A 27,860-nucleotide genomic window follows, 5' to 3' on the forward strand; every position below is an offset into this window, starting at 1 on the left:
AGTATTTCAAACAAATGTATGTCTGTGTGGAGAGAAGAAAAATGAAATGAAATAAGAAAAAGAAAAAAACATAGGAAAATAAGAGATAAACCTAGAGCAGACACCATAGAACCTGATATGTTGGAAGGGAAATCACTGAAATTCCTGGGCTTGTGGCCTGGCTTATTTTATGTCTGGCCTGATTTCTTTTAATGTGCATGTTGTGTTCATTTGCATGGTTGCAATCTTTAAACAAAGAATATTTTCAGGATTTTGGAATAATCTGAGAGCCTCTGATAAAATGTGTGCAGAAAAAATTTAATGACTATGATTAGTCACAAAAAGAGCAAAGGGAATCTCATTATTTCAGTTTCTGAATTTCAGTTATATGTTTTCCTTAAAACCAAGAAAGGTTGTCTAATGGGCAAAAACATTGTTATTCTTCATGAATTCATAGTCCCTGTGATGCTCTCTGAAAAAGCAGCTATATCAGATTAATTTTCTTTTTCACACTCTTCCCTCTCATTTTTGTAAAGAAAAAGACAGCCAATCTGTAGCTTCCTTGGGGGACATTAGACAGCTTAGAAAAGTGGCAAAATAAACAAGATTTATTCTCATCAGATGTGTCATGAGAAAATTGGAGGCGTGCTGTGAGGTAATGACAAAATAATCTTGAAAATTTCCAAGCACTTCTTCCAAGTGGAATGGAAGGAAATTTAAAGTCAGCTTTCATCTATTTATAGCTAAAACAAGATGTGTGCATAAATGTGTGGGCATATATATTTTTTCTAACAATACTATTGGTTTCCTCTCCTAAAAAAGAGGAAACCAGACTTAAGGTCTTAGAGTTCTAGAAAGGTGTCCTCTGGAAAAGTTGACCACAGCGGGATTTTAGTTTTTCTATGGAATAAGGTAGTGGGAATTGTAACATGAAATGGTAGTGTGTTTTTTCCTCTCTGTCCGTCTTCTCCCATTTCTCTTACTTATATTAACCTGTGAAGGTATTGTTCTAGAAAATGCATAGTGCCAATGGGACCTTAATTTATTTCAGTGGTCATTTGACATTGTTTTTGCCTCTGCTTACCCACTGGAGCTGGTATATACTCTTTTATGTAGCATCTGTAAGTACATGAAAATTCATTGAATGCCTTTGATGGGCTAAGCTTTGTGGCCATATTAGAGATACTGGGCTTGCTTTTAGAACAGGACTTGGGAAGAACTTAGGGTCTCTCACAGTTCACTGCAGGTTTTGCTCACAGAATTTGGGACCTCTATGAGGGTATGTGTTGGAAAGCAGGAAACGATGCTTTATTGTTTGTTCTTAAGCATGCCTCCTTTCCATCCAGTTGCTGGCTGAGCCCTACGAGGGTCCTGGCTTGGCTTTGATATATTTCATATAAGCTCTTGGGAGCATAAGTATTTGTTTGTTTCTCTTTGCGGATTAATATCCAAAGTAAATCACAGAGAACTTAAGTTGGTTTTTATGTCTCTTATTTTCAACTCAAGGTGGGATTTCTACAGGGTAGGCTGCAGAATCAAGGTTACCCAGGAATCATTTTGCCTTTTCCTAGGAGAGACTGTTCAAAAACCTGATTCTCAGGCACCAATAATAAATGTGCTTTAAAAACACACATACACTCCCTTCAGTTCAATTATGGAGAATCCAATTTATCCCCATTCTCTAAGGCATTTACCAGAAGAGAAAGAGAGTCCTTGGGCATTATTCTGTGTAATTAGATTTTTACACCTCTGTATTGTGAATTGGGATTTCCAATTTCTCCACCCTAAGGTTTAAAGTGATGGTGCTTAGCAACCTAAGACCATAGCTGATGTTATAATTCATCAGGAATTTTAGACTGTTATAATTTGAGAAACTCTGGTGAAAATAAACAATAGTGGATATTGTAATTTATTTTATAAATATTAAATCTATTTTTTTAGAACTATTTGTCTTGTTTCTCAAAGTTAATCTTCACCTGAAACCTCAACAGTTTTTAAGAAACTGTGCTAATGGCCCGATTAATCTTCTCATATGTGGATTTTCCTCAGTTGCCAGGAAATAACCACCTGGTTAAAATAAACTTATTTTTATTTATTTCTGTATGTTTCGTCTTCATAGTAACAATAAAAATGTAATATCTGAAAATCATGATTTTTCTTGCAATTTTATAGGAAAAACCAAAGCTAAAATGTGGATATAAAACATAACAGTCTCAACTATTTTTAAAAAGAATTGGAAAAAGATTAGCAGAAAATGTATAAAAACAGTGCTTAGATTTTTGTATCTTTTTGCAGTTAATCTGTACATTTTTGTGCTTTTCTAAAAGTAATTGAAATAGGAACTGCATATTTCAGAGAAGATTATAGAATGTATCATAGTTGTGATGACACAGAGAATGTTGGGGGAACGAGGCATAATCTGCTATAAATAGTACCTTCCAAGAAAGACTGCTGATAAACAGTAGATTTGAGTTGATCTGCTTCAGGACTGGGAACTGGTTTTAGAAGAACCTTCTAGAATGAGAAAATATACAAATTTGTCAGGCTCTTCAGACTTCATAAAAGTTTTACCCAGAGCCTTATATTTGCTGTGGTTTCAGACTGGTTAAGGAAAACAGACAAGCCAAGAAAGGATTTTGTTTGTAAATTATTTCCCACAAATAATTTCATGGACAAAACTCATTTAAAAGCTTGAAAGGAATTAACTTGTAAGAGTCTGATTTATTAGTATTATTATTATTATTTTCTTTTTTGAGATGGAGTTTCACTCTTGTTACCCAGGCTAGAGTACAATGGCACAATCTTAGCTCACTGCAACCTCCGCCTCCCGGATTCAAGCGATTCTCCTTCCTCAGCCTCCTGACTAGCTGGGATTACAGGCATGCGCCACCATGCTTGGCTAATTTTGTATTTTTAGTAGGGATGGGGTTTCTCCATGTTAGTCAGGATGGTGTAGAACTTCTGACCTCAGGTGATCCACCCGCCTTGGCCTCCCAAAGTGCTAGGATTACAGGTGTGAGCCACCGCGTCCGGCCAAGAGTCTGATATTTTATAAGCAGATATGAATTGAATTTCAAGTGTGTGTGTGTGTGTGTGTGTGTGTGTGTGTGTGTGTGTGTGTATTTATTTATTTTGAGACAGGATCTTGCTCTGTCACCCAGGATGGAGTGCAGTGGTGTGATTATAGCTCACTGCAGCCTCGAATTCCTGGGCTCAAGCAATCCTCTGCCTCACCCTCACCCCACCCCCACAGCTGCCGAGTAGCTCCAACTACAGGTGTGCATCACCATACCTGGCTAATTTTTAAATTTTTTTTTGTAGAGTCAAGGTCTCTCTATGTTGTCCAGGCTAGTTTCAAACTCCTGCACTCAAGTGATCCTCCCATCTCGGCCTCTCCAAGTGCTGGGATTACAGGCATGAGCCACCATGCCTGGCCAAGAGTGTATATTTTTGGTAATTAATATTCAAGCTGAAAACTGTACCTTTCTCCTTTCCTGGGGCATTGGCATGGGTTTTGTTGATAGAATGCATTGTAATTTGGTTTATTCTTGAATATTTACTCAGCCATCCTTTTATTCATTCAACAAATATTTGCTGAGTATATAAACACAATATACCCTTGGAGGAGAGAGAAGCTATATTTGAACAGCTGTAGTAGAAGTGGTACACAATTTTGGGAGAATGCCAAAGAAGGTGTGATTGCTTCCAGCTGGGGAAATCCAAAGAGGTTTGTACTCAGGTTGGGACTGTCATGTGGGCTTGAAGGGTCTGAAAGTGGCTGGCAGGGGACTTAGGGGGAGAAAGGAGGAGAGGAGGCACAGGTGTGCACAGGGGCAAGAAGGCTTAAGTTGAGTGAAATAAGTGGGAAATAAAGACAGTTGAGGCAAGATCCCAGGCCTTTGGTAGTAGGATGAGGGGTTACTACCCTAGGCAATAGGGAAACATTGAAGATTTTTTTTTTTTACAAAGCTAGCAATATGATCTTGCAGCAGCATGTTAAATGAAAGCTGCCAGTCCAGGACAAGTCAGAAGGTTGTGCCTCTATGACTAATGAGGTGTGCCCCTTATGACTTTCAAAAGAGTGTCTTAGTGGCATTAGTGCCAAGATTTGGTTGTGAAATACAGTTCCCCACTCTAACATCTGGGCCTTTTTGTAACTCATGCTACCTTTGAGTGGGACCAAGGTGGCCGGCTTTGATTTAGCCTCTCCTGTTCTGCCCCATCAGCCCTGGACTCCGGCGACTTCTCAGAACCAGTCTCTGCCACACATACCAAGCTTTGGCTCATTCCCCATAATCCTCCAGGATCAGCCCTGGCAATCCCCCTCCCACTCTGGTTTTCACTTTTTTGTTCCTGTTTAAGAGCTGAGAGTTCCTGTTTTTGTTTTTCTCCTGTGTCTCTGCTGTGATGCTGAAGTAGGGTAGATTCAGAGACTTTTTTTAATTTTTTTTATTTGAGACAGAGTCTCGCTCTGTCACCTAGGGTGCAGTGGTGCGATCTTGGCTCACTGCAACCTCCGCCTCCCAGGCTCAAGCGATTCTCCTGCCTCAGCCTCCCAAGTAGCTGGGATTACAGGTGTGCACCACCACACCCGGCTAATTTTTGTATTTTTGGTAGAGACAGGGTTTCACCATGTTGGCCAGGCTGGTCTTGAACTCCTGACCTCAAGTGATCTGCCCACCTCGGCCTCCCAAAATGCTGGGATTGTGTGAGCTACTGCGCCCGGCCCAAGAGACTTTTATAATGTCGTTGAGAGATAGTAGAGGCTTGATTGAAGGTGTGGTGGTTGGGATGGGGAAAAGGAAATGGATTCAAGAAATTTCTGGAAATAAAAGTGGCAAGATCTGATGATTGGATCTGGGAATGGGGGAGAAGGAGTCAAATGAATGCTGAGTTTTTGAGCCTGTATAGAGTTAATGGCTTCGAAGGGGGCAGCAGATATTTTTCTTAATTTTACAAAGGTGAACTGAAGCTAAGTTATATGGACAGAGTTGTCAAAGAGGTGTGTTAGTTTGCTTCCATTGCTATAAGGAAATATCTGAGGGTGGGTCATTTATAAAGAAAAAAAGTTTAGGGTAGGCGTGATGGCTCATGCCTGTAATCCCAGCACTGTGGGAGTCGAGGCGGGTGAATCATTTGAGTCCAGGGATTTGAAACCAGCCTGGGCAACATGGTGAAACCATGTCTCTACAAAAAATACAAAAATTGGCTGGGTGCAGTGATTCGCGCCTGTAATCCCAGCATTTCGGGAGGCCGAGGCAGGTGGATCACTTGAGGTCAGAAGTTCGAGACCAGCCTGACTAACATGGTGAAACCCTGTCTCTGCTAAAAATACAAAATTAGCCAGGTGTGGTGGCGCATACCTGTAATCTCAGCTACTTGGGAGGCTGAGGCAGGAGAATCACTAGAACCCGGGAGGCAGAGGTTGCAGTGAGCCAAGATGGCGCCACTGCACTCCAGCCTGGGGGATAAGAGTGAAACTCTGTCTTAAAAAAAAAAAAAAAAAAAAAATAGACAAGTGTGGTGGCACACTCCTGTGGTCCCAACTACTCAGGAGGCTGAGATGGGAGGATTGCTTAAGCCTGGGAGGTCAAGGCTGCAGTGAGCTGTGATTGCAGCACTGCACTCCAAGCCTGGGTGACCGATTGAGACTATCTCAAAAAAAAAAAAAGGTTTAATCGGCTCATGGTTCTTGGTTCTACAGCCTGTACAGGAAGCATAATGCTGACATCTGCTTCTGGTGAGGGCCTCAGGAAGCTTACAATCATAGCAGAAGGCAAAGGGGGAGCAGGTGCATCACATGGCAAGAGCTGAGCAAGAGAGAGGAGAAAGTGCCAGGCTCCCTTCAAACAACTAGCTCTCATGTGAATTAAGGGAATAAGAACTCACCTATCCCCAAGGGGATGGCACTAAGCCATTAATGAGGGATCCGCCCCCATGACCCAAACACCTCCCACCAGGCCCTACCTCCAACATTGGGGATTACATCTCAATTTGAGATTTGCAGGGGACAAAAGATCCAAACTATATCAAGTGGCTTCTTTTAGCGTCAGTGATGATTACCTTGAAGGGTGTTATGAGCAGCCTAGGGTCAAGTGAATTGTACTAACGCCATGCCCAGCACAAGCTGTAATAAACAAGTAGGACTAGAGATACATACCTGTGCCAAAAATGCTGGTATATCAAAATGTGGAAGAATCCCTTCCATTGCTTTTAGTCCTTCCATTATTGAGTAATCTGCTTTCAGTATAAGACCTGGCACTGTGTTTTATAAACAATTTAGGAAAGAGAATGTGATACTAACTTTGGTGGCAGGGATATGAAAGGAATTCAGTGCTCAAGAATCTTGAAAACTGTGATGAATAATGTAGTTTCAGCTGAGGTTATTTTGTGTGGCCCCTGTGGGCTGATCACTTGTTTGAATGTTTTTGTTGTGGAATATTAAATAGTCAAAATTGATTGATCAACTAATACGTGTCAGGCACTGTCCTAGACAGTTTTCAATATACAGAATATTTTATTTGCTCCTCATGAAACCCTGTGATATGGGCATCTTATTATCCTCATTTTGCAGGTGAGAAAATTGAGGCTCAGAGAGAGAAGCTCAATGAAACACAGCCCCTAACTTACGCTTTTTCTTCAGTTCATTAATGTTGATGTTTTATTTAGTTGGTTTTAATTCAGGAATGCACTGAGGGTCTTCTATGCTGAACCTTTGTGAAAATGTAGGTTGTATTTGTTTGAAGCCTGCAATGGGTGGGGCAGCTCTTCTGTATACAGCAGGGCAGGATGGCCCTAGTGCAAGAGTTACAGTAAACAACTGGCTTTTTTCTTCTCCTTAATTCCTTAGTTCAGCTTGAGGACTTTATCCTGGTGCTTGCCTAAGGGACACCCTCATCACCATTATCATCATCATTTTAATTATGATCAATTATGGAACATTTTCTATGTGCCAGCTATCGTGCTGAGCACTTTACTGCATTATTTCATGGAATCATTAGAATAACCTTATGAGGCTGCTACTCTTGTTTTCTTCATTTAACATGTGAGCAGAAAGAAGTAACTCCACATGAGATCTCACAGCTGGCAAGTAGTAGAGATGGGATTTGAACCTGTCTGATTCCAGAGTCCATCTTCCTAACCACAGTGGTATTTTGCTCCAACATCAGACTATTTTTTTTTAAATTAGAGATGGGGTCTTGCTCCATTTCCCAGGCTGGAGTACAGTGGTGCAATCATAGCTCATCACAATCTCAAACTCCTGGCTTCAAGCAATGTTCCTGCCTCAGCTTCCCAAAGTGCTAGCTTACAAGCATAAGCCACCAAGCCAAACCGTCCCCTTCCTCAACACCAGACTTTGCTCTCAGTCTTAGGATCCCTACATTGGGTACTTATTTATTTGGATTTAGATAGGTTTAATCTAAAATCCAGATACACTTGCCAAATAACTTTAGGTTCCCCCGAGAACATGTGATATTGTTAGCTATATCATACATAGTTTGAACTAGTTATTAGATTAATTACCTAAAGGAGCTGCAATTGCTTCTTTATAAGCCCTACCTGGTGGATGATGTGTTAATGGGACAGTATGCAGATATTCAAATCACAGAAGCATTTTTCTCATATATCAGAAGAGAGCATTATGGCACCTCACCAGAAGCAGGGCGTCCCTGGGGAGGCTTGGTGATGTGGCAGAAAATCAGCTTTCAAAGCTTTATAGAGTTTATCATAAAATGACATCCACCTTCTTTCATTCCAATCCAAGTGCTTTCAAGAGTACAAAAATTAACATTAGAAATTAACAGGCTGCTTTTCTGATAGACCAAACAGTGGCTACTTGGACCTAAAGGGCAAATTTTATTCATCATTTATATATTTTAGTAAAGTGAGATTTGTTCTCATTGTTGGAATTCCCACACTGTCCCACTCCTATGTAAGAAAATTATAGACAAGCATAGAGAATTACACTGCATAAAAGCTGATAGCATAATAACCAATTAGATGATTATAAAGCCTGAGTATATTAAAGTATTATGCAAATACTGATTAATAGTAATACCATAAATGCACAGAGCAAGCAAAAGCATGCCTGATTCAAATTATAGGAGCTTTTATTTGCATTTCTACAGAATCTATTATTAGTGGGTCTCAAAGCACCTTACAACTAATAATTATTAAAGCTCATAAACATGACCAGTAAATGCCATGTTATGAAGTGAATATGAAAGAATTCCTCTTTACCTCATTTATATTTTAAGACCTAAATTCCCAAACAAAAATAGGATTCTCTGCATATGGAGAGTATTCATACATTATGGGTGTTTTTGGCTATGGTTCTATAGGCTTAGAAACGGGTTGCTATGGATTCAAGGCTTTCCTATTGAGTACCTCAATCTATGTAGTTAGAACTCTTCACTTATTTTTGAAATTTTACCTACATGATAGCTCTAAACAAATCTTGCCAGTATATTTTAATATCTCTTTATTGACTGTAATATCAAAGTTTAAAAGCAAAAATGATGTCGAGTTCACATGAAAGTACTTTAAAATATTTTGGAATATTACATCAAGTTTATTTTTCCTCAAGCTGTACCCTGTTCTGCGGACTCATCGCTTATGAGCACAATCAGTGAAGCCTGTGTTTCTTTCTGTACCCTGCAGCAAGTAGTTGAAATGTTGTAAGGGTTTCTAATCTGCATGAGAATGCTCCTACACCCTTTCCCCTCTATTCCTCCTTCTCTCTTCCCTCCTTTGCAATTTCCATACTCTCTAAGCTAAGCACAGATTGGAAAGGCAAGAATGTTTCAGGTGTCTGACTCTCCCTGTCCCTCCATCTCAAGTCCTCAAGCTTCCCCCACACGGTTCATACTCAGTTTGATTTACTTCTGGTGCTGAGATACAATTTAATATATTGCAGTTTCTGGTCATTGTGAGGCAGCTGGACTTTCGCACTGTACTTCTACTTCAATGGCATGCAGACCCAAAGAAATGTGTGGACTAGTGAGCACCTTCCTTTATAGTTAGGGTGCTGGAGACTCGAGAGTCGAATGACTTGACTGAGGTTGTACAGCTGGTTTCTGCCTCACAGAATCGAGAACAGAGCTCAGGTCTCTAGGCTCTTAAACCAAAGTTTCCCCCTCTATCTCGTGGTAGTTATATACTGCTTTGAATCACACACAAAAATTTTAAACCAGAAACATTGGAGCAGAGTGAGAGGAAACACTTTGTTGGTTTTATCCAGGACTGTGAGTCACAAGACTAGAGGTGGAGCCTCAGGGATCTGAAGAAAAAGGGAGTGATGGCCAGGTGTGGTGCCTCACGCCTATAATCCCCGCACTTTGGGAGGCCGAGGTGGGCAGATCACCTGAGGTTGGGAGTTTGAGACCAGCCTGACCAACATGGAGAAACCCCGTCTCTACTAAAAATACAAAATTAGCTGAGCATGGTGGCACATACCTGTAATCCCAGCTACTCGGGAGGCTGAGGCAGGAGAATCGCTTGAACCTGGGAGGTGAATGTTGTGGTGAGCCAAGATTGTGCCATTGCACTCCAGCCTGGGCAACAAGATGGAAACTCTGTCTCAAGAAAAAAAAAAAAAAAAAAAAAAAAAGGGAGTTATGTGCTTGCAGAATTGAAGGTGTAGACCTGGGATTATCATTTGGAGGGAGGAGCTGAATGATTGGAGGGAGGAGCTGAATGACTGGAGACCGAGGGGAATAAAGAGCAAGTAGAAGTGGAGAGAGGGCAAGGTAGAAGAGCCATCTTAGGAGGATTAGAAGGATGGTTGAGTTTGTGGCCATGGCGATAGGTTATTGATAGAAAATAAAGCAAAACTCAATAGGTTACGGGATGGATGGTCCTTAGGGTCTGTGAAGCCTCTCAGGATGATGCCAGAAGGAGAGGGAGAGATGGGGCATGTGCAGCAGGTAGCAAAGTTCTCCAGGAACACAGACTACTGGCAAATCCCTGGGAAACAGGGGTTACTGGAGGGATGGAAACAGAGACTGGAAGGATGGTTTTTGGAACTCTGTAGATAGGTGTATATTCTGTGCTATACTTAAGAATTCTAATTTTCATATTTTTCTAGGGAAAACTGAGGCTGCCATCAAAAACTTCAGTCCCTACTACAGTCGTCAGTACTCTGTGGCTTTCTGCAATCATGTGCGCAGTGAAGTAGAACAGCAAAGAGATTTAACATCACAGCTTTTGAAGACCAAGGTAAGCCATGGATATTTGGTTTACATGTTTTTCCCCTTGAAGAAGGCTATATAGCACACAGTATTTCTGAAATAAACAATAATTTGAATGGCAGTTTTAAAAACTCTGCTCTGAAGTCGTTTCATGCTCAAAAAACTCTGTTTGCCTGGAAGTTAAAATGTATGATTTCTTGTTGCTGATATAATCCATATAAAAAGGAAATTAGCATGAATCCAAAATTGTTATGTATTTTTCCCACATGGATGCTTTGTTCGTATAAGAAAATTTGACTTGCTGTAGTGAAGTTTTGGTCATTGATCAAATATGATTTTCTCTTTGAACCCCCTAATTTATTCTTACTCCTTTGCTCCATTATAATAAGTAACCACCACCTCAACAAATGTTTGTTAGCACCTACTATGTGCTAGGCTATAGTCCAAGAACTGGGGAATTAAGACAAGTTCTCTGCCTTCCTGGAGTTTATATTCACATGCAGGAAACAGATAATAAACAAATTAATATCAGGTGACATCAGATAATAATAAATGCCAAAAAGAAAAATAAAGTGAGTCTTATTTTATTTTTGAGACAGAGTCTTGCTCTGTGGTTCAGGCTGCAGTGCAGTGGTGCAATCGCGGCTCACTGCAACCTCTGCTTTCTGGGTTCAAGTGATTCTCCTGCCTCAGCCTCCTGAGTAGCTGGGATTACAGGTGCACACCATTACACCCAGCTAATTATTGTATTTTTAGTAGAGACAGGATATTCACCATGTTGGCCAGGCTGGTCTTGAACTCCTACCTCAAGTGATCCACCTGCCTCGGCCTCCCAAAATGCTGGGATTACAGGTGCGAGCCACCGCGCTCAGCCTAGAGCCTTATTTTAGAGAAGGTGGTTAGGGAAGCCCTCCGTGGAGATAACATTTAAGCAGAAACTGGAGTGCAATGAGAGTAGGCTGTGTGAATATTCATGGGAAGAATATTCCAGGCCTATGGAACAGCAAGTGTGAAGACCCTGCCACACAGAGGAAGGTCGGTCTGCTGGGAGCACTGTGAGCAAGGGAGGAGGGACGAACAATGACAGCAGAGAGATAGATCAGGAGCACATCATGTCAACATGCAGGTCACAACAGGGTTTTGATTTTGTTTTGTGATGGGAAGTCTCCCACTGGAGGGTATTGAATACAGAGTGACATATAATTTTAGATGATCTGTCTGGCCTCTCTGTAAAGAATAGACTATGGGCTGAGAGGGGAGAACAGAAACTGGCAAGCAGGATACTGTAGCATCCGAGGGAAGAATGATGCCAAATTGGACTGGGATGGTGATGGCCATGGTTGTGAGGAGAGGTGTTTATGATAGAGCTGACAGAACGTACTGTTAGGTTGGGTGTGAGATAATAGAAGAAGAGAGAAATCAGTGATGACTTCTTGGTTTTTAACCAGAGCAAATAAGTGGATGGAGTTGCCTTTTACTTAGAAAGAAGAGTCGGAGTGAATGGGATCACGAGTTCCCTTTTGACCATGTTAAGTTTGAGATGCTAGTGTGGAAATGTTGAATAGGCCATTAGATGTTTTCATTTGGAGCTCAGCAGAGTGATTGAGGCTGGAGAATAGAAATTTGGAAGATGTTAGTTTATAACTAGTATTAAGGCCATGGGCCATAAAAGAGGGAAAGAATATAGACAGAGAAAAGAAACAGTACACTGGCCCCTTCAGCATTAGGAGATCAGAAAAAGGAGAAGGATCCAGCAAAATGGACTGAGAAGGAACAGTCTATGGAGTAGGAGAAAAATCAGAAAAGTATAATGTCCCAGAAGGCAAATAAAAAAGGGGTTTCAAAATTAAGAACTCAATCCCACTTATAATCATTTATAATAGCCACCCCCCCCCCCACACACACACACTTAGGAGTACTTTTAACCAAGGAGATGAAAGATCTCTACAAGGACTACGAAACACGGATGAAAGAAATTGTAGGCAACACAAACTAATGGAAACCATCCCATGCTCACAGATTGGAAAAATCACTATCATTAAAATGACCATGTTCCCCAAAGCAATATACAGCTCCAATTCAATTGCTATCAAATTACCAATGTCATTTTACACAAAATTAGAAAAATTAATCCTAAAGTTCATATGGAACAAATAAAAGCCTGAATAGCCAAAGCACGCCCAAGCAAGGGAACAAATCTGGAGACATCGCATTGCCTGAGTTCAAATTATACTACAAGGCTATCCTAACTAAATCAGCATGGTACTGGTACAAAAATAGACACATAGACCAATGGAACAGAATGGAGAACCCAGAAATAAAGCCACATACCTACAACCAACTGATCTTTGATAAAATCAACAAAAATAAATAATGAAGAAAGAATACCCTATTCAATAAAAGGTGCTGAGAAAACTGGCTAGCCATATGCAGAAGAATGAAACTGGACCCCTATCTCTCACCATATACAAAAATTAACTTGAGATGGATTAAAAACCTAAATGTAAGACTTGAAACTATAGAAATCTTAAAAGAAAACTTAGGAAAAACTCTTCTGGACATTGCCTAGGCAAAGAATTTGTGATGAAGACCCCAAAAACAAATGCAACAAAAACAAAAATAGACAAATGGGACTTAGTTATACTAAAAAGCCTATACACAAAAAAGAAATATTCAACAAAATAAACAGATAACCTACAAAATGGGAGAAATATTTGCAAATTATGCCCCTAACAAAGGACTAATATCCAGAATCTACAAGAAACTCAACAAGAAAAAACAACCCCATTAAAAACTGGGCAAAGGACATGAACAGACATTTCTCAAAAGAAGACATACAAGTGGACAACAAACACATGAAAACATACTCAGTATCACCAATCATCAGAGAAATGTATATTAAAACCACACCAAGATATAATCTTACAGCAGTAAGAATGGATGTCATTAAAAAGTCAAAAAATAACAGATGATGTGGATGTGGAGAAAAGGAAATGCTCATACACTGTTAGTGGGAATGTAATTAGTCCAAACCCTAGGGAAAATAGTATGGAGATATCACAAATAACTAAAAAAGAACTATCATTCGACTCAGCAATCCTACTACTGGGTATCTACCCAAAGGAAAATAAATCATTATATAAAAAGACTCCCGTATGCGTGTGTTTATCACAGCACTGTTTTTAATAGCAAAGCCATGGAACCAACCCAAGTGTGCACCAGTGGTTGATTGGATAAAGAAAATGTGGTTTATATACACCACAGGATGCTACACAGTCATAAAAAAGAACAAAATCATATCCTTTGCAACAACATGGATGGAGCTGGAGGCCATTATCCTAAGTGAACTAACTCAGAAACAGAAAATCAAATACCACGTGTTTTCACTTATAAGCAGGAGCTAAATAATGGGTACGCATGGACATAAAGACGGAGACAATAGACTCTGGAGACTCCAAAAGTGGGGAAAGTGGGAGAGGAGTAAGGGTTGAAAAATTACCTATTGGGTACAATGTTCAAGATTTGGGTAATGGGTACACTAGAAGCCCAGTCCCCACCCTTATAAGTAATACCTATGTAAGAAACACATGTACCTCTTGAATATAAAATTTAAAAAACTAAAAATAATAAAGAAGGGATTTCAAGAGAGAATAAGTGATAAGTGAGTCACATAATGCTGAGAAGTTAACTTAACCAATATATTTAGCAGCATGAGTACGTAGGGATAAGTGATTGCTTTCCTTCATAAAAGAGTGATCTCAAAACTTAGGGAGCTTGTTAAAATGCACATTCTGGCCCACAGCCCCAGAGATTCTGATATAGTAAGTCTATGGTGAGGCTCCATTTTTAACAAGCTTATCAGTTGATTAAGTGGTCCAGGTTTTAAGAAAAGGTGCAGGTAAGAACTATGAAGTTCAGCTTATGCCATGGTTTCAGTTTCATTTAAAGAGAAGAGATTCTCTCTTACCTTTTAATGAGGCAAGATAGGAGACTGCCACATTATCTGTCTCCTATCTTGCCTCATTAAGCAATGGGATTTGGAAGGGAATTTGTTTCATCTCTTAGATGATTCTTAAAAGAAATTGGCATATCTATTTTTTTCTGTATAGTTCATTTAAAATTTTACTTGAAAGTAGAGGAGTGAATTTCTGAAGGCACTAAGATTTTTTAATAAAGGGAAAATAGATGTAAATTCAGTGACACGTAAAAGACAAGAGGCCTATTTGTATATTTTGAAATAATATGAAAATTACACAATGAAGCAGGATGGGAATTATCCTTACACAGTTAACCCAATGGAAGACGTAACTAGGAATCTAATGGAAATGCCTGCACAACACATATATCACCACGGTTAATGAGAAATCCTCAAACTTTTCAGTAGAAGAGGTAGAACTCAGGTGTTCTGGCTTGATACCTGCTTGCTCTTTAACCAAATAGCAAACATGATCTCCTTGAGTAGCACGGAGAGGGGTCCCCATGGCTTTGGGTTTAGGAAAACCATTGAGAATTGGAGGCTGCATCAGCAGGTGTAATGAATAGGGGAACGGTCTGTTAATTCTCCCGCTTTGTGGGGATTAACCCTGAGACATGTTCAGGGTGTCCAGGTAGATATCCACACTTACACTTTCCTGCCTCACTCCCTCTCTCCCATAGAGTTTATCAAGCATTTATTGAGTGCCACATGTATGCAAGGCATAATAACCTTATTACTATAATTCCTTCTACCGTATGCTTCTGTTCCTGTAGCATAATAGAGGGAAATGAAAATCATAAAAATACCAGTAAGACAAGTATTTACATTGGGTCAAGTGGAGTAGGCAAGGGAAATTGTGGGGGGAGAGGAGGAAGCAACAGTTTCCCCAGGATCTCAGTGGAAGATAGTTTCCTAAACTATTCCTTGAAATACCATGGATAACTTAGTGGTAACAAGGTGTGTTATCTTTTGCTGTGATAGTTAATTGTATTCATCTTCTTTAAGCCACCATTGGCGCCTGGAACTATTTTGTATGAAGCAGAGCTATCGCAATTTTCTGAAGACATAAAGAAGTGGAAGGAGAGATACATTGTAGTTAAAAATGATTATGCTGTGGAGAGCTATGAGAATAAAGAGGTAAGACACTTCTTTGTTACTACTGGTTCTTGCATTACTAAAAGTTTGGCTGGGTTGATTGGTGTGCCCTCTCCTTCCTACAAGGCTATACTAACTAAATCAGCGTGGTACTGGTACAAAAATAGAGACTGATTCATTCAATAAGCACTCATTCTTGTAGGTATCTATTTCAGCTAACAGATACTGATTGAATGCCTACTGCATACCAAGTGCTATACAAGGTCCTGGGTATACAGCAGTTGGTAAGACAGATGCTTGCCGTCTAGTGGCAAGATAGACTTTGAACAAGTGATTGCAAGTGAGTATGAAGATAGAAAGACCAGTATTTGGCATAGGAGCGTTTCCTGTGATCATTCAGCCTGGAGGTCTTTCTCAGACACCATCCTGATGTCTCTGCTCTGTGTCCGTGTCTTCCCACTCTGAAGCCCTGTGCATGACAGGTGGCTGAGGAGTTATTTCATAGGTTGTTATTAAATTTGAATCTGCCTGGGTTTGCCTGGGTTCCTAGGAATTCAGAATACCTCACATACTTTTTTTCCATGGAGGTATTTTTTTTTTCATTTAACTTTTTTTCTGGTTATTTCACTATTTTCCTTGTCTGTAAAATGTGGAGAAAATGAGATAATGGGTGTAAAGCATTCAGCACCTGGGAGGACTTCAGTTTTTATTGGTTCCCATTTCTTTCCTTATGTAGGAAGGTAGTGTAGTAAAGGGGAAAGAATATCAGGCAGTGAATTTGGCAAACTAAAGGTTAGGTCGAGTCGTGCCGTTAACTAGAAATGAACTCGTTGACAAGTGACTTCTTGTCTTCAGGCCTCAATTAAGCTAAACAGTTAGGTCAAATGATCCCACTATCCTCCCAGATCTCATACTGCACACATTTTTTAGTCTGCATAGACCCTCAAGCCCCCTTTGAAATGAACAGTTGTTACTATTTATCAGTGAACGACAGTAACAGATTTAAAACTCTGGTCTCTGGCCTCTAAGCTCAAGAATAGTCAAGATGGTTGGGTGCAGTAGCTCATGCCTGTAATCCCAGCACTTTGGGAGGTCAAGGCAGGTGGATCACCTGAGGTCAGGAGTTAGAGATCAGCATGGCCAACATGGTAAAACCCCATCTCTACTAAAAATACAAAAATTAGCTGGGCATGCTGCTGCATGCCTGTTGTCTCAGATACTCAGGAGGGTGAGGCAGGAGAATCACTTGAACTTGGGAGGTGGAGGTTGGAGTGAGCTGAGATCACCCCACTGCACTCCAGCCTGGGTGACAGAGCGAGACTCCATCTCAAAAAAAAAAAAAAAAAAAAAAGAGTGGTCAAGATAGTCTTCACAGAGCACTGTGAGGACTACTCCTGATGCTAAACCATTAAGAAGAGGCTTCAGACTGGCAGACCAATCTGTTTCCTTCCCATTTCTGATGGAAAATAGAAATAAAATATACTACAAACTTATTTCACAGGCTACCAGGCAAAGCTCAAGTGCTCTCTTGGGTAGACTTACTCTTTTCAACATTTATTAAGCTAATATTTTCTCTGCTTATCAATATTAGGATTTTATTCAACACTTAATTTGTACTCAGCAACAAAGTATCAATACACTAAAATAGTGATGATAATAATAAGACACCTTATGTTTTGTATGACTCATTACAACTTCCTTTCAGAGGAGCTTGAAGAGGGACAGTGTAGCTTAATATGGTTCATTTTATGGGCTTTGACTCATACCTTTACCACTTACTAGATAGGTGCCCTTGCCTAAGTTATAAATCTTGAGCCTCAGTTTTCTCATCTGTAAAATGGGATCCGCGTGATTTCTTTGCCACGGTGTTGAAATGAGTAAGTGAATGAATGTACTGAAGCATTTAGCATATGGCTGGGCCTGTGTTAAAGCTAGAGCTGGGTGTGGAGCAGTTGTTGGTATGATTGCTACTAACCCATCGGGAGGAAACAGCCCTAGATCTTGTTCTTGGATTTATTAAAGTTTTTCACTACATTTAACACTAACTGAAGTTTCATTTTGAATCAAATGATGGTGTTTTTCCTCCTTTCACTTATTTCAGCTTGCTCTCTCAGCTTGCAGTTTGTACATTGCACTGCTTTTTCTTTGTTCATCGTTTTTAACTGAACCTGTTCAAATTGTTAACATATGGTGACTTAATTTGGTAATAACCAAGAGTTTTTTGAAACTTGGAATTTTTTTAAAGTCTATGCAGTTTGTCATAATTTCTCAAAGTTTTAATAATATCTTCTTTTTTTTAATTTATGGAAGTATCTTATAAAATTATATCTAAGAATTACGCATTTAAGTACCTGTAAGTTGTCTATTATTTTAATTATTTTATTTAGAGTCCAATTTTTGGCTGGCAATTACACAGGAAAAGTAAAACATTCTCACTTGATAATCAGTTTCTATTTTGTGTGCACTGGGGCTGGACAGACGTGAATATGAATCCTGGATGTGTCACCTACTCACTGCTGGGCCATGGGCAAGTTATTCAGTCTCTTTGAGCTTCACGTTTCCCATTTGAAAAATGGAGATAACATGTAATACATAGTACTGTTTTGAGGATTAAGTGGTATAATGCTTATAAAAGCCAATATTGGGGCCTGTTATAACTAATAATACAATTCACTTTTGAGTCCAGTCTAAATCAAATTGCTTGTAAATCTTCTTAATATCATACAAGCTTAGATTCTTCTCTCAATATTATTGTTTCACTATAATGTAGCCCTGTGGGAGTTCTTAGAGCTTTAAGGTATTATTTCATGGGGAACCCTCCATTATGTATAGATCCTCCTTCCTGGGTTAATCATTTATTCAGAAGAGTCCTCCAATCTTCTTTCTTAGGATGAATAGGTCAGGCTGCCAGAATTCTGTGTTAGTGGGTATATTCTGGTTCCCTCACATGCTTAAGCAGTTGATTAGTTGTTGTTACAAGTACGAAGACAAGCCTTTTAGATATCTGAGAGTTTGTTTTATTTGGATCTCCTCACTATCTTATTGTGTTATCGTTACTCTGATTATGTTGGTCAGATCAGCATTATTTAGTTATTTCCAAGAGTAAATTCTAGATTTTGGGTCTCAAAGTTTCTTAGTTTCAATTCTCAACTTGCCTTTAGATTACTAGTTTCAGAATTTTGCCTTGACTTAAGCCCTCCCGTCAGATGCACATACTTAAATGTTACCTTATCTGTATGTCCTTGTGGGCATATGTGCTTACCAAACTGCTTTAGCAATGCCCTGTGCCTCTTTTCTGTGTCTCAAATAGCAGAGCTTCTTGTCTGCTGGCCAGAATTTGTTCTGATGTCACAGTGCTGTACTTCCATCTCAACCATTTTGCTGCAAAACAGTTTCACATCTGAGGGCAAAATAGTGGCATATTCTATGCCAACATTTTAATGTTTTGATGAAAATCCATGGTAACTATCATTGCAGCTACGTGTTCCACAGTCTCATTAGTCATCATATGTGGCCCACATCAGTCACCAAGCATTCTGTGCAGTACTTGTGTGATTGTCACCTTTGTGGTTACTATCAGAATGATTTAGGTGTTAGCATCTGAAATGGCAAATGTGGTGTGGACTTGCTGGGTTACTGAGATTATGTTTTCCACATTCGAGAACATACCTAGGGTGAATCTCCCTGAGATTAGGGACTCTGATTTACCACGTTGTGACTGTCACATGAAAGTATTAAAATATTACCTTGCCATTAGCAGGTATTCAAAACATATTTTTTGAGTAAATGACTATAACTCAATCACATAGTATGGCGATTGCTATCTCTGAATGTCTGAATCTGTCCATTTGTTATATCCCTGATATTTTCCAAAAATCAAATGGGGAAAAAGATATCATTCCTGTATGCCTTTCCTTCCTCAGGCCTATCAGAGAGGAGCTGCTCCTAAATGTCGAATTCTTCCAGCCGGTGGCAAGGTGTTAACCTCAGAAGATGAATATAATCTATTGTCTGACAGGCATTTCCCAGACCCTCTTGGTGAGTTGCTGATCATTCTTTTCCAAGGCAAAATGACTAAGCTTCTTTGTTTAGCTGGAGCAGTGTTTCTCAGTGAAGGAGAGGGATTTCCCTCCAGGGACATTTGGCAGCATCTGGAGACATTTTTGTTTGTCACAATTGGAAGGGGGGTGCTATGGCATTTAATGAATAGAGGCCAGGGATGCGACAAAACATCCTATCATGCACAGGACAGACCCTAACAATGAAGGGTTATCTGGCACAAAGTATCAGCAGTGCCAAGGTTGAGAAACCCTGGGCTAGACACTCATGTCCCATGGACAAGTGGAAGATGTGATTTCTCTAGTTTAGAAAAATATTTTACCACTTCCATTATTTCTAATCCCATTCAATAATACACAGTCAGTCTCTGTGTTTCTAGCACATGGAAAATGTGCTGTCGGCCAGGTATCTTGAAGCTTTTGGAATATATTGCAGGCTTTGATAGCACTCCACAAGGCAGCAGAAATAAACAGGTAGGGCCCAGTCCGTGAAATGTACAATCCCATCTTTTAGTAAGCAAGCCTGGACCTGTCAGGGAATACTATTTTTCTAATTTTAGGATGATATGCAACTAAATACCCTAAATAGACAAAAAACCTTTTAATAAGTGTTACAGTAACTCATAGCTACTGTGAAAAAAAAAAAAAGCATTGCCTTAATTTGCGTATCTATAAATAAAGCTGGGATGCTGCCATGGAAAGTTAATTGGGAGATTGGATTTTTATCTAGTTCTGGCTGTGCCACTTACCAAATGCTTTAGCTTAGCCGGCTGCTGAACAGCTCTGGTTTCTGTTTCTCCAACTCAAAAACAGGGCTTTGAACTTAAAAACCTAGAAGGGTCTTTCTACCTTTAACCTTCTTTGATTCTCATTCATTCCACTTTTTACATGTGGAGAAATGACGGATGATATATAGACCAAATAGGGCAATTCATAGAGATTCATGAAGTGTGGATAATGTAATAACTCCATTTGGCTTTGCATAAATCATACTACGTAGTAATTACTTGGTTCTTGAAGAGAGCCCTGGTTCTTATTAACAGACATAATAATTTTATTAGAATTTATGAAGAAAAACATAATCATTTTATCAATTGTTATTTTGGTGCTGAGTGCTTAGCATAGTGTTTTTAATAACACAATTGCAGGATTGGTACATGGACCATAAACCAAGATTAACAAATTATTACTAAGTAATTCATGCTAAAACACTTTATGTGCACTATGCATATTATCATATTTTCTTTTACATCTACTTATATGCCCTTGGTGGTGGAGCTACAGCTAGAAATGGGAATACCAACATGTCGACTCATCCAAATCTCTCTAAAACTTTCCAATGAAATCAGTCAGAAGAGACAATATGTTTATTGATTTATTGCTGGAATCATATTGGAAGGAATGAAAAGGACTAAAAAACACAAGTCCTGTGTGATTAGTCCCAGTTGGCCCAAGGCTTCAGATTGGGGCATTTCAATGACTTTTTAAAATTGTGTGTTGTGACCTTCTGACTTTTAAAATAGAATATTCTACAGTAGATCAGTTGTGATATTCTTGTAACTCAGAAAAAATTCACTGATGGCATCTGGAAAATTGTTGTAAAAGGTTGAGAGATAACTAGAGGCTAATAGGAATGAATTTTATGGGTTTGTTGAGGCTTTTTAAATGCAAAGGGTCAATGTTGCTTTTGGTTGCTTGTACAAAATTATGACATTCTTGGAGAGGGCAAGGATTGTTTGATAGAACCATGTCAGACAAGAAGACTGACTCTGTGATATTATTTCTACCGGAAAGAATAAAGGCATAATAAAGATGGGATGCTTATGAATAAGTGCATTTCTTGGAAAAAGCACTAGAGGCTTATGAATAAGTACATTTCTTTTTCCTTTTTTTAGTTCTTTTTTTTTGGAGACAGAGTCTCACTCTGTTGCCCAGGCTGGAATGCAGTTGTGTGATCATGGCTCACTGTAGCCTCAACCTCCTGGGCTCAAGTAAACCTCCCACCTCAGCCTCTCAAGTAGCTGGGACAACAGCTATATGCCACTATGCCCAGAAAAACAAAACAAACAAAAAAACAAAAAATGAATTGCAGAGACAATGATCTCACTCTGTTGCCCAAGCTGGTCTTCAACTCCTAAGCTCAAGTGACCCTCCTGCCTTGGCCTCCCAAAGTGCTGGGATTATAGGCATAAGCCACCACGCCTGGCCAATAAGTGTATTCTTTACAGAGTGTTCAGCTAAGTTGATACAGAAGAAAATGCCCCCATGTTTTGTTAAAGTAATTCACTTGTTTGGCATTTTACTGGTTAGAGTCTGGTTCACTGCATACAATAAAAAACTCAAAAGTTTTATTATCTCACTAAAGATATTTGGATATTAGTCCAGGGCCGGTGTGGACTAAATTTGTCAGAAGCTCAGGCTCTTTCTCGCTTTCTCCCCCTTTATTTCTAGGTTGTGGCCCCTATTGGCAGAGTCCAGGGTGGCTGCTGAGCTCCTACCATAGCATTCTTATTCCAGATAATAGGGAGGAGAAAAGGAAAGGAGGAGGGTACAGTCACTTTCTTTAGAGATACCTCCAGGAAGTTTCATATGCCACTTCAGCTTATATCTTACTGGACAGATCTTAGTAGCTGTGGGCTCACCAAGCTGCAAAGGAGGCTGGAAATATAGTCTTATTTTATGTAGTCACTTGCCCAGCTAAAAATCAGGGGCCTTATTCTCCCCAGAAAGGGAAACAGATATTGTGTTACAACTACAGGTGTCTCTACAGCATTCAATCATTCATTCATTTGCTCATTTTCATGTTGATTCATTCCCAGCATTGTGCTAGGTCCTGGTGGGCCATAGCTTGTGCTGGCAATGCATTCTGCTTTGTTACCTTCAGATTCCAGGACACTGGAACAGGGCTCCCATATATCCCCAGGAATTTATTCTTTATTTAAACCAATCCAGATTGATTGATTGACTGATTGATTTTGAGATGGAGTTTCGCTCTGTCACCCAGGCTGGAGTGCAGTGGCATGATCTCAGCTCACTGCAACCTCTGCCTCCCAGGTCCAAGCGATTCTCCTGCCTCAGCCTCCTGAGTAGCTGGGATTACAGGTGCGCACCACCACGCCTGGGTAATTTTTGTATTTTTAGTAGAGATGGGGTTTCACCATGTTGGTCAGGCTGGTCTCGAACTCCTGACCTCGTGATCCACCCTCCTTGGCCTCCCAAAGTGCTGAATTACAGGCACGAGCAATCCTGATTTATTAATTTTCCAGAACTGACACGGTTCTGTAGCCTCCCATGTGGTTATGATTCATTTCCCTGTATTCCCAGTGCTTTCAATGGCCTCTTAGAGAGACCCTCTTCCTTACCTTTCCCTGAGATTGGTGCCTAATACATACGCAGGAAGCACAGAACTAACGTTTTCTTCTGCTTGTTCTCTGTGACTCTGGAAAAAAAGTTGGGACTCATTTAACCAAGTGCAATACCATGTAATAGGAATGCATGGAAAGGAGTGAAGTTTAGGTAGGGGTTCTGAATAGTAGTGGGTTTAAAATGAGTTTCTTGGAATTGATTTTGAGGGAAGAGGTAAAAGTCCCATTGTCTAGGGCTTTAAAAAAATATCCTAGGCCAACATCGCACACTTTTCACTCAACAAACTGAAGTTGAACATCTGCCAAGTTCCCTGACTGTGCTGTGGGCTAAGGATACAAAGCTATGGAAGATGCAGTCTGCTCTCTAGGTGTCCACAGTGGGTAGCAGAGGTTCTGCTCCCTGGGGAGGGGAACAGCATGGGAATGCATCTCACTCCCCTCCCCTGCCTCCGCACCCTGAGTGTGGGCGCTGCGCATGAAAACAGGTCATTGCAGTATTTGGGGAGAACAGAGTAGGGAGCACCTAACTCTGTCTCTGGTGGCAGTGGGATGTGCCAGCAAAGGCATCCCAGAGGAGTGGCTTTTGAACTGACTTTTGAAGCATGAATGAGAATTTTTTTATGGGAAAGCATGATGGAAAGGAAGGAAGAGAGGGTTCTATGGACTGTAGGAACAACATAAAAAGTCACGGAATGGGTGAACACACCCTGGGAGGGTACAGACTGAAAGTGGAGGGGAAGCCAGCACAGAACAGGGCAGGCACCGATGCTTAGCGAGGAGATGGAGAGAGTCGGCAGAGGAACCAATAAAGGTGATAAGAAACAAAATTCTACAAAGCATGAAGGAAACCAGGAGAGAGGCACTCCTGGAAGTCATGGGGAGAGAATGTTTTCAAAAGAAGGGGTTGTTTAGCAGCAGCAAATATTCCAGGTCAGATGAAAAGAAGCAGCCATAGGCTGGCAGTCAGGATGATGACATAAGTGGCTTCAGCAGTTGGGTTTCAGGAGCTGGTGGGGACAGGAATCAGACTGAGGTTAGAATAAGGTTGATGGCATAAAAACAGCAAGTGGTGTTTGGCAGTGACAGGGAGGAGGGAGAGAGTACAGGGCAGAGAGCTGCCCTATTGGAGCTGCAGCCTGCAGGGCCAGTAGAGTGAGGGGCTGCACAGGTGGTCAGTGGCCTGCAGAGGGGCAGGAGGGAAGAGGAAGCTCTGTTTGTGGGTCTTTAGACATAAGGAAGTTGAGAAAGATTGTGCCCAGGCTGGGCGCGGTGGCTCATGCCTGTAATCCCAGCACTTTGGGAGGCCAAGTCAGGTGGCTCGCTTGAGCTCAGGAGTTTGAGATTAGCCTGGGCAACATGGCAAAACCCTGTCTCTATAAATAATACAAAAAAACTAGCTGGGTGCGGTGGCTCATGCCTGTAATCCCAGCTATTCGGGAGGCCGAGGCAGGCAGATCACTTGAGGTCAGGAGCCTGGCCAACAAGGTGAAACCCTGTCTCTACTAAAAAGACAAAAATTAGCTGGAGGTGGTGGTACGCGCCTGTAATCCCAGCTACTTGGGAGGCTGAGGCAGGAGGATCATTTGAATCTGGGAGGTGGAGGTTGCAGTGAGCAAAGATTGTGCCACTGCACTCCAGCCTGGGTGACAGAGCAAGACTCAGTCTCAAAAAAGAGAAAAAATTGTGTTCCTGGTATCCTCACTGTCCCTGTGGTGTTGGGTAGGAGGCCAGGCAGACAGCAGCAGTGGGACAGGGGAAGCTGGTGGAGGGATGTCAGAGGAGCCAGTGCTCCCAGTTTCCCTATCCTGTGAAAATATCTCACTAACTTTCCATCCCATGGCCTGCCCCAGATAGTCACCCTCACGACCCGAAACACATATTTGAAATAAAAGATACATGTTTAAAAAGGTATTTGTGTTTTCAATATTTCTTTAGCCTCCAGTGAGAAGGAGAACGCCCAGCCCTTTGTGGTCCTGCCCAAGGAATTCCCAGTGTACCTGTGGCAGCCCTTCCTCAGACACGGCTACTTCTGCTTCCACGAGGCTGCTGACCAGAAGAGGTTTAGTGCCCTCCTGAGTGACTGCGTCAGGCATCTCAATCATGGTATGGCGTGGTTCCCCTCTCATCCCCGGGGCGGGAAGTGGGGCAGCCCTCGCTGAGTTGTCCTGGTCCGTCATCTGCTGCAGTGATTCTTAGAAAGAGCCACAGATGGGCCAAGTGCGGTGGCTCACACCTGTAATCCCGGCACTTTGGGAAGCCGAGGCCAGCGAATCACGAGGTCAGGAGTTCGAGACCAGCCTGACCAATATGGTGAATCCCATCTCTACTAAAAATACAAAAAAATTTAGCTGGACGTGGTGGTGGGCACCTGTAATCCCAGCTACTTGGGAGGCTGAGGCAGGAGAATTGCTTGAATCCGGGAGGCAGGGGCTGTGGTGAGCTGAGATCATGCCACTGCACTCCAACCCAGATGACAGTGCGAGACTCTGACTCCAAAAAAAGAGCCACAGATGGTGCTGCCCCAGGGAAGAAAAGGGAAACAGGTAAAGGGAGAGTTCTGTGCACAAGGAGCCTCGCCTGCTTGCTGGTTTTCAGGCAGGTCCAGGAGGCCCTGGTGAAGCAGAACATGGGGCAGTTATCTGGCTGCAAGTTGGGCAGGGTTGCGGGGGGGCATTCGGACTGCCCCGAGTTTATTCATGTAGACCATTTTGCATATACTTCACTCTCCTTCTTCCTGATTTAAAAAAATCTAAATGCCAGCAAGAACGTGCCAGTTTTCCCTGGCAAATGCTAGTCTTTATGACATTTCCTTGTTATTTTCACCTTTATTTCTGAATAACAGTTACTCAGTTAAGATCAGTGGCGCAGTCCATGGTAATCTAGTATTTGTTTCTGAATCAGTGGTTCTTAAGACTTTAGGGCTCATAAAAATCACCAGGAGAACTTAATTAAAACACATATTCTTAGGCTTCACCCCCAGACATTCTGACTCACTGGGTACACCTTGGGGCCTGGACTTGGCTTTTCTAGCACACGGCCGAGTGGCACTGATGCTGCTGGTTCGCGAACCACCCTTGGGGTGGTGTTGCTTCAGACCACGTTGCCTCCAGGCATGGACTTAAGCAATATGACGTCAATAGTAAAAGAGACTTCTCATTCCAATATGTGACGTTTTTGATATACTGAGGTGAATGCTGGTTTTTCTGGACTCCACAAAGTCTTCAGTTACAGGTAACTGCACTCTTTGTTCTTGGCACTTGGAAAGGCAGCCAGTCTAAGAGCACTGAGGGCTTACTCTGTGCCAGCCTCTATGTAGGTGTTAGGAACAGAGTAATGAAGCATACAGAGTTCCTGTCTCTGGGAGGTGAAATTGAAACAGGGAGGATGGATAAACACCCACCAATGATCATCTGAAAGTTATCACAGTTAATGCGTTAAAGAGCAACGAGAGGTTACTAACTAGTGAAGAAAGGAGTGCCGAACTTTCAGCTCTCCAGGGGAGTCCTCTATGAGCAGGTGACATTTGAGCTGAGTCACCTCACCCATGGTGCCTTTATTTCCTAATACGGTTAATTTCACTGTATACTTATTTTAAAATTCAGAGTTTTCCCTGAGAGTGTCAGTCCCACAGAGCGAGAGTCACTAGTGATGCATCTCAACTAACTCTTGGTTTTAGCTGTGCATTGATGGGGACTCACGGAAAAAGATATAGTCAGTCTGTTTTGCCATAGCAACTCTGAGTAACATTCATCATCATACTGGCTCATAACTAGTTAGCAACTTTTTAAAAAAAATGATACTGTTATTAAAATCTTGCCTTGTGGTTTTGACATTCTAGAGACAAAGAATTGCCTAGCACTGACTGCACCATTTAGCTCATTTTCCACTACACTTGCCCATCTGTGTTCAGGGCCTTGGTCTAGTAGGAACATGCAGTTGGCACTCAGCACAGGAACTGCGAAGTTTCACTGAGTGCAGAATGCTCCCTGCCCAGCCAAATGGGACTTACTGCATTCCCCCTTTCATGTACATAATAGGAATTTCTCTGAGGAGTTTTTGGATGTTATGTAGCCTGCATTTAAACTCCATTTATGGAATATTTCAGCTCATTCAAAACCCCACTCTGCTCTCCAGTATATTATCAAAGGCACCAAGATAATGAGGTCTAGTCATATTTCCCTGGTTCTGTGTCACATTCCTCTGCCCAGAAACTGTTTTATCCTCGCTGAGGCTTTATGCAGACTTAATTTGGCATAACTTCCAGTAGCTCCAGTCAGAACCAGAAGCTGTGATAACATTGTAGGGAACAGTCCTTGACTATCATGGGCCGAGGAGCAGACCTTTCTTTTCTCGCGTCTTTTTCTGTTTCTGACAGCACGATGTACCACTCATCTTTATTGTGTCACATTTTCTGTTCTAGTCTCTGCCTGTTACTCATTGTATTATTTTGAGTAAACCAGAAACAGGCTTTCAAAAGCTGCCACTTAACCACTTTTTCCCATAATTACCCAAAAAGTTAAGAAATATATTTAAAATTAGGGCTGGGATAAGGGCCAGACACCCTGAGGTGGCTGCTGGGAGCCTGCTATCCTCTACCCGCATGCAGGTGAGGAAGGGCTGTCAGCCTGCTGTGGCCATTGTTTCATTGGCTCTCAGGCCGCCGTGCTTCTCTGTTGAGAACCGGGTCCTAGGCATTCTAGTATCAGAGGCGTGTGAACCAGAGCAACTCCATCTTAAACAGGAGCTGGAAATGAGGCTGAAACCTACTGGGCTGCATTCCCAGACGGTTAAGGCATTCTAAGTCACAGGATGAGATAGGAGGTCAGCACAAAATGCAGGTCATAAAGACCATGTTAATAAAACAGGTTGCAGGAAAGGAGCCAGCCCAAACCCACCAAAACTAAAATTGCGATGAGAGTGACCTCCGGTCATCCTCACTGCTACACTCCCACCAGTGCCATGACAGTTTACAAATACCATGGCAACATCAGGAAGTTACCCTACATGGTCTAAAAAGGGGAGGCGTAAATAATCCACCCCTTGTTTAGCGTATCATCAAGAAATAACCATAAAAATGGGCAACCAGCAGCCCTCTGGGCTGCTCTGTCTATGGAGTAGCCATTCTTTTACTCTTTTACGTTCTTAATAAACTTGCTTTCCCTTTGCACTGTGCACTTGCCCTGAATTCTTTCTTGCG

The 27,860-nt window shown here is 41.3% G+C and overlaps 1 protein-coding gene across 1 annotated transcript in view; it reads left to right on the forward strand.

Moving 5' to 3' along the window:
- Positions 1–27,860, forward strand: part of NIBAN1 (niban apoptosis regulator 1) — a 179,965-nt gene that overhangs the window by 63,508 nt on the left and 88,597 nt on the right. The window contains exons 2-5 of the mRNA XM_003264458.4: positions 10,067–10,197; positions 15,151–15,282; positions 19,164–19,278; positions 24,599–24,766. Of these exons, the coding sequence (XP_003264506.1) occupies positions 10,067–10,197; positions 15,151–15,282; positions 19,164–19,278; positions 24,599–24,766 (546 nt within the window). The remainder of the gene's footprint in view (positions 1–10,066; positions 10,198–15,150; positions 15,283–19,163; positions 19,279–24,598; positions 24,767–27,860) is intronic.

This window comes from Nomascus leucogenys, chromosome 9 (genome assembly GCF_006542625.1).
Source record: "Nomascus leucogenys isolate Asia chromosome 9, Asia_NLE_v1, whole genome shotgun sequence".
NCBI lineage: Eukaryota > Metazoa > Chordata > Mammalia > Primates > Hylobatidae > Nomascus > Nomascus leucogenys.